Source organism: Lytechinus variegatus, chromosome 7 (assembly GCF_018143015.1).
Source record: "Lytechinus variegatus isolate NC3 chromosome 7, Lvar_3.0, whole genome shotgun sequence".
Classification (NCBI taxonomy): Eukaryota; Metazoa; Echinodermata; class Echinoidea; order Temnopleuroida; family Toxopneustidae; genus Lytechinus; species Lytechinus variegatus.
Window position 1 is genome coordinate 1,207,084 of NC_054746.1, and position 12,985 is coordinate 1,220,068.

General features: G+C 36.6%; 1 protein-coding gene across 1 annotated transcript; it reads right to left on the bottom strand.

The window, feature by feature from the left end:
• Window positions 1-329: 329 nt before the first annotated feature.
• On the bottom strand, window positions 330-12,863 carry LOC121418159 (DNA-dependent metalloprotease SPRTN-like). The gene is made up of 8 exons (XM_041611880.1): window positions 12,797-12,863; window positions 8,588-8,728; window positions 7,649-7,841; window positions 6,489-6,597; window positions 5,653-5,697; window positions 3,694-3,768; window positions 2,990-3,254; window positions 330-2,342 (listed from the first exon to the last, which is right to left on the bottom strand). Exons 2-8 carry the CDS (start codon window positions 8,661-8,663, stop codon window positions 940-942), a joined length of 2,166 nt encoding a protein of 721 aa, XP_041467814.1. The 5' UTR covers window positions 8,664-8,728; window positions 12,797-12,863; the 3' UTR covers window positions 330-939.
• Between the last annotated feature and the right edge of the window lie 122 nt (window positions 12,864-12,985).

Here is a 12,985-nt window from a genome sequence, read left to right on the forward strand (position 1 = left end):
ATAAAAATTCATCAGAAACCCTGAGTTAACTAAGATTATACACACCCATATCTACAGACTTAAAGCAGGTGATATTCAGGCAATATTATCTTTGCTTGTAACACATGACATAGGGTTAAAGATAAATTCCAGTTTTGGTAACGATCTCAAAATGACTTTTACAGAATCTAATATAATGACCACCCAAGTGTCTGTTTGTATGAATAAAAAATATGTGCCAAAGGATTCTGGAAGAAATTGTGTAATTGCTGAGAAATAAAGCAAAATAAGCGCGGATTTGGTCACTTCCGTCGGATCTTTATTCCAGCAATAATAATTCACTGTCCCATGTGTGCCTATCTGTGTTGGCGATCTTCAGTGTGATCGTATTTCAGCTTAGATTTTATGATTTCACAAAGTTCAGTTTACGTAAATGCACCAGATCTACATCCACAATGATATACATGTAGTCATACTTAACCTTGGTTTTACAGACTTTCTCATGAAATTAGTGTTTTACTGCAACTACTATCATTTAGCTTTAACTATATTCTTCTACAATGGTTGTGTAAAATTTTGCTAAAAATTAACAATTATTAGGTTTTTTTAGATTAGAATTGCCGAGTACAGCATCATATTATTAATTCTTTTTAGTGTGAATTATCTACTCAGAGTATTCAGATACAATCAATTCTTTGAATATCTATATACATTTCTGATTCTGTAAAAACTTTAGTGAAGATTTGAAATGACAGCAGATATCAGTCCATGGCATTTGCATTTGCTCATACAGTGTTTATGCATTTAGGATTGAGATACGAAAACCTGATTCAAAAACATTTAGTCTGATATTTCATAATGATGATCGGTAGAAAAGGGAACAAGTGAGGGTAAAAGGTCATAATCTAAGGTACATCTATCAAGGTACAATCAAAATACACTTTGACGGTTGAATGAATTTCAAGAAAATAATGCATCACAGTTGAACGTGAGACATGTATCCAGATGAGAGTTGATCTTTCTCTCCTCTATCTGGAGGTTACACACAGGACAAGGCACTTTCTTTGGTCCAACCTCCTCAACTAGTCCCGCATCATCCTCAGCAGTCAGGTTGATGACCGCCCCATCCACAGTTACTGTCGATGCCTTCCTGTCGCTCTCTCGGGCAGCTGTCTGCCAGGGATGCTCACAAAATGACGATTGTGGAGGGGTTTGGCCAATATTGCTTCCGCGGAGTGATTTTCCTTTTGATTTTCCATACAGAGGTGGCGTTACTCGTCCAAATCGCCTGTTTCCAGTTACCTGGTTGCCAGAACTTCCAGAGGATAGATGGCTAAGGTCTTTCCATATCCCATTTGTGATTCCTGAACCTATTGGCTGAGCAATAACATCATCATCATCATCACTGTCTCCTTGGATATAGATACCCCCTCTGTCATTGTGGAGTGAAGGACTGTTCTCTTTGTTGGAACCACTATTTGTTCTTGAAGACACCCCATCCTCAACAATAATTGCATCACTGTCTTCATCATAACTATTTCCATGAGAAACTCTGGGACATTTGGAAGACCTATTCATTGCTTCGTCATCATCAGAATCACTATCAAACATGGCTTGCAGATCCACAAGTCTTGCCCGTTTCTTCCTCTTTCCCTCACTTGATCCTCCACCTATCCTATCCCGTGTCCTTACTACCTGAACACTGTTGATGGGAGTCCTTTCTCCATCACCTTTCTTGGCTGATGATATTGCTTTTTTGCCCAAGAATTCAGAAGTATTGTTCTGTTCCCCGCCACGTCGTCTGATATCTGACCCAACTAGACTTTTGCTGGAAGACAAAGTATCCCCCAAATTCTTTGAAGAATGAACGCCTTCTTTCCTTCCCACTGCAGATACGACTGGTATAAACTTTCCAGTTCTATTTGGAATGGATCCTTTGCCCTTCATAGTCTGACCAGAATTGCATGTTTTCCCTTCGGCTGTGCCAGCATAATCAGAATCACTCACGACACGACCACTGGCTGTTGCAACAACAGGTGTGAATCTAGGCTTCTTTTGAAAACCACCGACAGCTGAAGAATTGTTTGGATGTGATGGAGGACCGGAGCTGCTGGATGAAGACTTGGTTGTGTTGGCAGGATCATCTGACCACTTCTTGGTGAAGAACGATGATATATCTTTACTCTCTGATGATTTCTTTCGCTCTTTAGGCTGTTCTACATGTTTATCACTCACAGAAGAACCGGATGAAGAGGTGGATGATGAGTTGTTTGAAGATGAAGTTGTAGGATTTCCCAGGGAATGCCCTTTTCCAGAGAAAGGGATGAAACTCCTGATGTCTTTCGTTTTGATCCCTTGCTGATCTACGTCACACAAAAACAAAAAAAGACATCTGAAATAGGCCTTGGACATATCTTATTTTATGTCTCTATATTTTTCATGGTTACACCATTTTGATAAATATTTATGTTTGTGCATTTGAGACAATATTTTACAGAAAAGGTATTACTAGTGCAACTTTAAGGAAAATAGTGCTGCAATCTTGGGTAAATGTTTCCATATGCTTTTATTAAAGTACATGTAGTATTAGGGATTTTCATTTCATGTTTCATACTACACATTGGAATGCAACATCTAAAAAGTAACTCCATGTTAGGAATTGAAAATAATTGTACAACTTTATTTATTTCCATTCTTCTACAATTGTTAAATATTGCAATTGTGTTTTACCATAACGTTAAGTTACACTGAATGGAACAGAAGAACTTTGGGTTATAGTTACTTTCTTTCCAGCATCAATGTGACTTTCCTTATCCTAATACTTGTATTTGTTCTTTAAATGTTTCCAGATTATGGAGAAAATAACCATTGAAAAAAATACCTATAAAAGCAGCACATATTTCTTGCTTCTGCGAATATATGTAAGTGAGACAAAAATGCAAGGATCCTATGACATACATGAATCAGAACATCCTTTCCCTGAAACCAAAATTTCCTTTGATCATCATACCTTTAGTACTGGCCTCCTCACTGCTCTCTCCTTGTCCCTTCTTTCCCCCTTTCTTCTGTCCATACCCCTCAGGTTCCTTGACCTTGGTGTAAGTTCCCCCACAGGAGCGCTGGTGTTCACCCCACCAAGGGTCCCTCGGAGAGGGCGCCCTGTTCATTGATCGCTTAACATAGCCAAAGTAAGGTTTCCGTTGCCGGCAAGGACCGTCACAGCGCCACCAGTGTTGGCGATAGGAATCCACCTCATCATGGAAAGTGTGGTAGATCTGTAGGAAGGTGTCACCAAAGTATCAACAACTATCTAATTTTAAACCGCAGTTCTCTGACATGATTTTGCAAACATGTACATCCATTTTCATAATGAAAAGCATTGTCTCTGTTTCTTAAAATTATTTTGGATATTATAAACATATGAAATAATCTTTAGTTTGCATTAGAAGTAAATATATATTTTATCATTCTGCCATATGAAGAAAATTGATTGTCTTTTTTTTTGTGGCAGAACATAAGTCGATTCTGGAAAAGGTCATCACCTCAAGCACTCCATTCAGCGAATTCTAGGAGTGATGAGGGCAAAATCGCCTGTCATTCTCATGTATTTTCCTAGCTGAATATCATCTTGGAACATTTTTTTTCGACATAAATTACTTTTCAAACTTAAAATCAGATACAATTTGTGATCTGTTATAAAAGAGGTCTACTCACACTAATATGGGTACCAGTAGCTGCATTGATTCTATTCATGTGCTTGCAGAATTCAGGCCCGTGACCATCATGGTCCTAAGGAGGAAAGGAGACACAAATTCATCGTTAATTTCCAATGGATTTGAGTTGTTATAGTAGTATACTGTGAACAGAACAAAAAATCACCCAAAACGAAGTTGTCCTTGATATTGATTGCTCCATCAACATTATCATCATCTCTCTTTGAGCATTCGCATCACCAAAATTATTGCCTGTATCATCACTGCCATCAACATCATCACCATATAAACTTTCTTCATCACCAACATTGACACCACCACTGTATCATCACATTCATCATAATCATCACGCCAAACTACCAACATTTTCATAGATTTTCCATCATCAGTACAAACACAATTATGGTCAAAATTATCTGTCCTTATTCATTCTAAAAACTTGAATTCATATATGGTCAACATAGCTTAGAGTCTTAGACCCATTCTCGTCCAATTTCTCAAACTGGTTTCCCTTGATGAACTAGTTTAGGAAACCAGTTTAGAGGATCGCTTTGCCAGCATTCTCATCTCAATCTCCTGAACTGGGGGGTGTTTTGCAAAGATTTATTAAAGTATGACTTAAATGTCTAATTGCCTGCTGTATAAAAGGCCTAACCGCATTCGTCACATCAGGCAAAGAGGACACGCACTGCTGCCTATTGATCAATTAGATAGCACGTTGCATTTCAGATACGCGTCAGCGTCTAAGTCATAGTAAAATCTTTGTGAAATACCCCCCAGGTTTGAAAACCACTTCACATAAAATGGTCTTGGGAATGCTCTCAGGGTCACATGTTACACATGAAATTTGAAACCGCAGGGTATGCATTCTACATACAGTGTGTACTCAGTAGTGGGCCATACATACACACACTCTTTTAATTCAGTGCGAAGTTTAACGACTCAAAGCGGTCTTGAAAACCACATCACAAGGTGGTTTTCCAAACTGGTTTGGAAGACTACTTAAGATCGCTTCAAGCGTTCCCATTACAAGTCATACTGGTTTCTACTAAACTCGTTTCCATTAAACCAATTTAAGAAAGTAGATGAGGACTTGGTTTTAGTTAGGGCTGTTATCAATAACCTCTTTATCACTAGTCTTGTCGATAATCGCTTGTTTTTTGCCACTTAGCGATATTGATAACCTTTCTCTTGTTATCAATAATACCCGCTATAATGTAGAAACATGACAATGATTTTCTGCGATTTCACAAAATTCAGAGAAACAGCCTTTTGAACGTGGCATTTCAAATGGAAAATCATGGAAAACATATTTTTCCTCAAAATGCACAGAACAGCAACAGAAATTACTCCAAAATCTCAACAAAATACAAATATTTACCACAAAACGCGGCCTCACTTTGCTATAATAATGACAATCCAAACATCATGACTGCACTCAACTCCATTCAATCGTATATCTAAAACATTCACAAGCGCAAGCTCAATTTTAGCAAAGTACCAATGTAGAAGGCAATATGCTGCTGTGTGTTGCTGGCCTCTATGTTCAAAGATTTCCACACGTTATCAAAATGTTGGATAAGCGAAAGACGTTGACTGCTCAGAACGATGTCCAAAATGCCCCCAAATTATCGATAAAATTTAATACAACCCTAAAATAATGCTAATAACGTGAAAGGTAAGGATGAATTTATGCTAAATATGTTTGTTAAAAGATGTTATAAAATGTTTACATCCAATGAACGCGGATTTTAAAGCGTTCTTAGTACAGTGGCAGATACAAATTTTGACCAATGCGAGTATTGTGTCATCTTTATAATGCATTAAAAAATGTGTATTGATTATGATCTTTTGTCGATAGTAATCGATATCGGTAAGATATTTTTAGTGATATATCGACAGAGAATTTTATTAATGATAACAGCCCTAGTCTTAGTACTTAATATCTTTGTTCACTCACCTTGTTGTTCTGTGTAACAAACAGATATGCATGGATCATTTCATGCTGGGGAAAGAAATTGAAATTGAAAATTAATGTTCATTGGGTTTACTATAAAGGCTCAAAATATGATAGCATGTTAATTAAAACTTATGCAAACAATTAAACCTTAAAAGCATAAGGAAAATGCAAACACATCTGAAATATCTAGAAGACTAACACATGAGGATCTCTAATAAACCACAAATTTGTCACTCTCCACCCAGGTGTTAAATGGGTACCCAGTAGGATGTCAGAGTCAATGTGATTAGATTGGCATGTGTGCACCCATAAACAGTTGCATGGCCAGGATACTCCCCAGGGAGTGGAGATGATGCATTTGTGGCACAGTGATGGATCCTATGACCGGGGTAATAATAATTACAATGTAAAGCACTTAGAAACCAAAGTATAAAGCATTATATTACTGTAACTAATATCACAAAATAATCTATATATTTGATATTTGGTCTGCTAAAAACCATAAGATGGGTTCATTGGAACTAAAGCCTGGTAAACAATATGGTTGAATATACATTGGGGTAACTCAGTAAAATACGTAAGATTGTAAGAGATAAGAAGCAGTTTCACTGTATTTTTTTTAATGCTGTACCAAATACATGTAGGCTTCACTGCAGAATACCCTAATATTTGTTTAGAAAGATTGCATTTACTGTATGCACACAATTAAAGTGGAATGTCTAGTCTACTCAGACTACTGTGAAATATTATTTGGCAATTGTTCATCAAGAAGTATTATTTGTTTTAATGGTACTGCATACTTATTAGCAATTATTTTTTGCTAAACATCATCTTACCAGCAGAGTTTCAACAAGATCTTTTCTTGGTCTGAGTTTCAGCAAAGGCTGGCTGAGACGAACAGAACACAGACCACCATATCCTTCATAACAGCAAACTCCTGCACATCTGTGTTAAACGACAGAGAAACATAATCTTGAACAATCTATATTCTTTAAAACAATATTTTGATTTGTTAGCTACTGCCTTTTAACTTATTTATATGGCAACAGCCAATTTTTTGTAATTCAGGTACATTATCAAAGAAGTGCATTTAATCAACTAAGCTACTTAAAGACTAATGACTGGTTGAATCCGATGACTGGGGTAATATTATTAGACACGTTGTTCTAATGTATTAAGCGCTATATAAAAGGGGATTATTATAAAAAGAAAATGCACTTGACTTTAAGATCTATCAAAACAACCCCATGGGCCATTTCACAACTTTTGGTGAAATATATCCAGCTGTGAAAGGCTGGTTTTAAGCATTATTGGAAGAGCAGGCCTTAATTGTTTAAACATTTGGTGCAATGCCTCTTTTCCAGAGGGGAAATTTGTACAACAGCACAAATTGGAGCCAAAAAAAGGCACAAAAGTATGGAAGGCCAATTACATGGGGCACCAAGGGCAGTCCACAGAGCATACACAGCCATGGCCTTTGATTGCTTTGGATTAATTAAAAGGGAAAGTTCACCAAGAAAAAAGTTTATTGCATAATAGCAGAAAAAACAATTAAAAATATAATTGAATGTCTGTGGAAGAACAGTTGGTTTAAAAATTTATTTTAATTTTAATTTATTTATTTTTGACATCATATGCAAGCAGCTTCACCATTTATTGTGTGGTAGTAAAATCAATAAAATGTAATTTTCTCAAAAAATGAAAATGGGTTTATTGTACCTTCAGTTTATCAGCAGAAAAATAATTTCACACCCAGAGCCGAGAGAAAGACCTTTTTACTCATCATGAAACATCAAAAGGTTGAATTTATGCATGATATATTACATAATACATGGGGCAGATGCTCGTATATGACACTACAAATCAAAAATTCTAATAACTTTCTTAATATCTCATTTATTTTCCTCAAACCTTCATCAATATCTGTCATTATTTCTGGTATTTTTTACGACAAACTTTTCTTCACAGTCCTTCAGGCGCTAGAAGAGTAACTCACAATGTCATCCTAGGACTCCATCTGACCTCTACACCAGCCAGCCGACCCCAGAAAAACTGATCATTGAACTGCAGGAAGAGGGCTCTCACATCTGGGTTGGGGTCAATAAGCTCCCATCTCTCGTCTACAATGCCAATGGGTTTGGTACCAGAGGAGCGTCTATCGTTTGTTGTTGATGCTGGCTCAATAACAGCTGTAAAGGGTAACATATCTATCATGATAATATCCTCACATCCTAAGTTTTGCTCTTTCAATTGAAGAGCCATTGGCCCGTATTCTGAGGTCAGGTTTAACTTAGACTATGGTCTAACAGTGCTAAAATTATGGGGAGCCAAAAATTCTGTTTATATTGCATATTTCTTATGTTAACTATTTTGTTTCCTTTGTGCTGACAGAGTGAAGAAAAAGAGTTGTGTTATCATGCCCAGACAATTACAAACAATTTGGTCATGGTGTCGTATGAGTTAATAAACCCGGGTTCTGAATAACGGCCGATGAAAAGAAATGTTTATGCGATCATGTTTGTTATGGTTTGTTATGTTTGTAATGATTTGTTATGGTCTGATAGTAATGTTATCAAAATGTTGAAAGCAAGATCATTTTCCAAATTCACCATGGCCTATCACTTACACTAGATGTGATGTAAGAATTGAGAATGAATTGAGAATGAGAAACATGTGAATATTTAAGACAATTTAATTTCTTATAACTGTATTACATTGCCATGGTTAGACCCTCTTTTTATTTTCTTGCCCCCCCCCCCCCTGTCAAGTATCTCTTTCTCTCTCGACCCCTCATTTTCTCTCCTCCTCTTTCCTCTGTCTCCCTCTCTAATTCCCATTACACTCTCACTCTCTAATTTCAAAATTTTACTTAAACACACACACATTTGGGGGGGGGATGCTTAAAAAAAAAAAACTTAGTACTGCAGATTCTCACCTATCTCTGTAGCAGTTTCACTATCAAATTGGAACTGCAGCAGACGAGCCAACTCGGCATCTGATGTAGCATCCATGCTGCTATGTGGTTTTAGATGACCTCACCATGAAATCCACAAACTTATTCATTTCAGAGAAAAATCTGTTGGAAAAAGGAAAAGGAAATGAAAGTCGCAAAGACTTAAAGTTAGTTGTCGACTGTCAAACTTATTAGAAAATTTATTTATTTTGGCAAGTGATGCAGGATAATTGCAACATCAGTCAGAGCCCACAGATAGGCTATACTAATGAGCAAATACTATTGACAAGAATCAGTCAAACCCTCTCAAGACTGAATCATCCTCCCTACAACGTACAAAATCTTGTGAATTGCAACACTTTCTTTAAGAATTTAACCACTTTATTCTCAAGTCAAATTAAATATCATTGCACCATTAGAATTGGAGTCTGAGTAGGGGAGATCAAGGTTAGTTGGAACGTGGGGTACGTTGAAACATTGTAATTTTCTCTAATGCCTGTAAAATAAATTTAAGCAATACTGCCCTCAATTTATTGCTATTAATAAAACGTTTTTAATCTATGAATTTTTCTTCAAAACGGCAATTCGTAATACCGCTATGTACGTGTATGTCATATCAAAGCAGGTTTAAGGGTCAAGCCTATTCTATTGTATTGCAGTGCTTACAATATGGATACATGACATCGGTCTGGTAAGACAACTCTCATTTTTCTTATCTTTTGGGGGGAAACTATCATACATGTACCTTTATATATAATACAAAAATTATTCCCAAGTTACTAATAAAAAATAAATTGCAACTATATGGAAATTAGTAATTTTGGTCACAAAACTGATATTTTAATGATTTTTTAAAGTGTGTGCTCTGTACAACATTGGCATACCATAGTCCTACCTGTAGATTCCCCACAGGCAAGATGTAGGCCTAATGCAGTGAACAAGTGACTAGTAGTAGATCTAGTCCTATAATAATGGCATTAATGGCCCGCCATACCCGGCACGTACGTACGCACTACTGAACTACCGTTAAAGGGGAAGTTCACCCTGACAAAAAAACAGTTTATTGTAAAAATAGCAGAAAAAATAATAAAAAATATTGCCAAAGGTTTGAGAAATTCATCAAGTAATCAAAAAGTTATTAGAATTTCAATTATTTGATTTGTGACGTCATATGCGAGCAGCAATCCTACAAAGCGAATGGTAAAAAATCAATGAAACATCATTTTCTCAGAAAATTGAAAATGGTTTTCACTACCTTTTGTATACCAATAGACAAATCATTTCACACCCAATCATGAATAGAAAACAAAATTAAGTCATCAGGAACCATACAAAATTTGAAATTCATGCATTTTATATTACATAACACATGGGGCAGTAACCCAGGGAACTCCCGACCGCGTAGCGGTCGGGAGCCCAGGATCGTACGTGCAATTTGGCATACTCACCTGACAAGCGTGAAGTATGGTCAAAATAATTCTCCGAATAAATAGTTAAAACAGAAATCAAGCACTTACCACGATTATATGGATGGTGGTCTAACGAGTGGCAGTTTTTCTGACAACTGGGCACAGACTGGAACCTCAAAAAAACGAAAAGTTCTCTCCTTCTACCCCCATCACGATCGGCCATTTTGTTACAATTCATAACAAAAATATTTTTACCATACTTCACGCTTGTCAGGTGAGTATGCCAAATTGCACGTACGATCCTGGGCTCCCGCCCGCTATGCGGGCGGGAGTTCCCTGGGTTAATGGGGCAGCTGCTCGTTTATGACGTCACAAATCCAAAACTTTGAACTCTAGGTAATAACTTTCTCACTCTTTACGGATTTTCCTCATAATACCTTCACCAATATTTTTTACTATTTTTTCTGCTATTTTTACAACAAATTTTTCTTCAGGGTGAACTTCCCCTTTAACAGCAGTCGTGGAGCTGTTGCCTGAAGTTAACAACCTAAAATAATCTAGACCCCTAAAATACAGTAGGGCCTATCACTTATATCATAACCTTGTTCATTGAATGAGTGTTGTTCACTGCAACCATCCTGCCTGTGGGGAATCTACAGGTAGGACGATGGCATGCCAATGCTGTACAGAGCACACACTTTAAAAAATCATTAAAATATCACTTATGTGACCAAAATTACTAATTTCCATACAGATGCAATTTATTTTTCATTTGTAACTTGGGAATAATTTTTGTCTTCACTAGAGCACTCAAATTTCAAAAACTTGAATTTTGGGCATATTATTGTGTATGCCCTCTATTGGTGGAAAGTAATATGGCAAGAAAATTTTCATTTTTTTATCTCTATTTTTAATTAAGAAAAAAATTATTTAAAGGATCAAATTTACTTAAGGGCCAAGTTGTATGATGAATAGGTGTTATCACTCATTCAATGAACAAGGTTATAATATAACCTTGTTCTCAGTTATATCTCCATGTGTGGCGAAATAAGGGTGGCAATGTTTGGCTTATTTTCTCTTTTTCTTTGGGGCAAATGCTTGATTTTTTTACACTGACAGTTTCCATTACACCTATTATTCATACAACTTGGCTCTTATTTAAATTTGATTCTTTAAATCATTTTTTTCTTAATTAAAAATGGAGATCAAAAAATGAAAATTTTCTTGCCATATTACTTTCCACCAATAGAGGGCGTACACAAATATATGCCCAAAATTCAAGTTTTTGAGCGCTCTGGTGAATGAAAAAAATTATTCCCAAGTTACTAATGAAAAATAAATTGCAACTGTATGGAAATTAGTAATTTTGGTCACAAAAGTGATATTTTAATGATCTTTTTAAAAGTGTGTGCTCTGTACAATATTGCCTTGGCACACCCATGGGTTCATATCGTCTCGCGAGCGAAGGATTATCAGTCATACGCACGCGACACACCACTACACTTCGAAAATACAGTGGGCTTTTGCCCACATAAAAATATTATGTATAAATAAATATTCCACATCCTGCTATGACACTTACCGAATCATTTAGATCCTTCCGTGACTTCTCCTTGAAGTTTCTTTCTAAAAATATGTATATTTTCTTGATCTTTAGTGAAGATTTTACGGAGATAGAAATCAGTCAGCGTTGATATCAATTTTCTCCTGAAGAGGGCGCGCGATTTATATTCATATCAAAGACACGACAAGGGAAAGAATAGGCACCTACACTATTTTACACGCATATCGACGCAAGGCATTACGCAAAGTCCGTGAAGTGTCCAATCTTTTCATTGTATAGACTTTATACCGTATACGTATTATTGACGTTCGTCAAAGCTTGTACTGCTGGTTTCTTTCCAGGCACGTATATTATTTTCATTTTTTTTTATCAGTCATCTTTTTAAATTAATGCAAATGAGTGTTATCATCACCAATAATAATCATTAATTATGTTTTTTGAAGGCATTTCATTAATTGGTGCCCATAATTAGTAAATTAATCATGAGGATTGCGCATTCAAAGAATTTAGATACAGTTATAAAATTACCGAGGAGCTGAATCAAGGTTGTGAAATTATTAGCGCCACCAACGGGCTTCCTTGTATTTCCGTGGAAGAGACAAGCGAAGTCACTTTCGAGGCCGAGGTAAGCAAAATGTGCTTTTTTTATCGGATTATTATTTTATTATTATTTTTATATTCAACAAACTCTTGCTACTTACCGGCAAGAGCCCCGGTGCGTAGCGAGAAGGAGCTTCGGCAAATATTACTTCAGCAATGAAGCGATGATTGCCGACTACTTCGAAATCCAGGGTCAAACACGGTCTATTGTACGAGGTTAGTACATACTAACCTCGTACAATGTGTGAGTGGCCTTGGCATATAGACTTGTAAATTGTAATGGAAACTGTCAGTGTAAAAAAATCAAGCATTTGTCCCCCCAAAAAAGAGAAAATAAGCCAAACATTGCCACCCTTATTTTGCCACACTGGAGATATAACTGAGAACAAGGTTATATCATAACCTTGTTCATTGAATGAGTGGGGCCTATTGCCTTTTATTTTACCTGGAAATGAATATTGATTGACATGGAATTCGGCATGTGGGACTGAAGAATTCAGAAAACGTCCCAACGCAAGCCAAGGCCGGGAATTTTTACTAGGCTTAGATGGATTAGTCGAGTAATATTGTTTATTTGTCCTAAATTGATACCGATAATAGTATTTAGTATATACTTACTGAGGATACTGACAGTTTTTTAGTGATGATGTAACAACTATACTTTCGTGTAGGCCTAGGTCCTAGCTAGTCCGAGTTGTCGGATCACCGGTATCGGTTAAAAGATTAATCCGGCGTCTCGTCGCGTCGGACAACACGGGATGACGAACAGGCGCGGCGAGCGGATTTGCAATAATAATGTTCGCAATT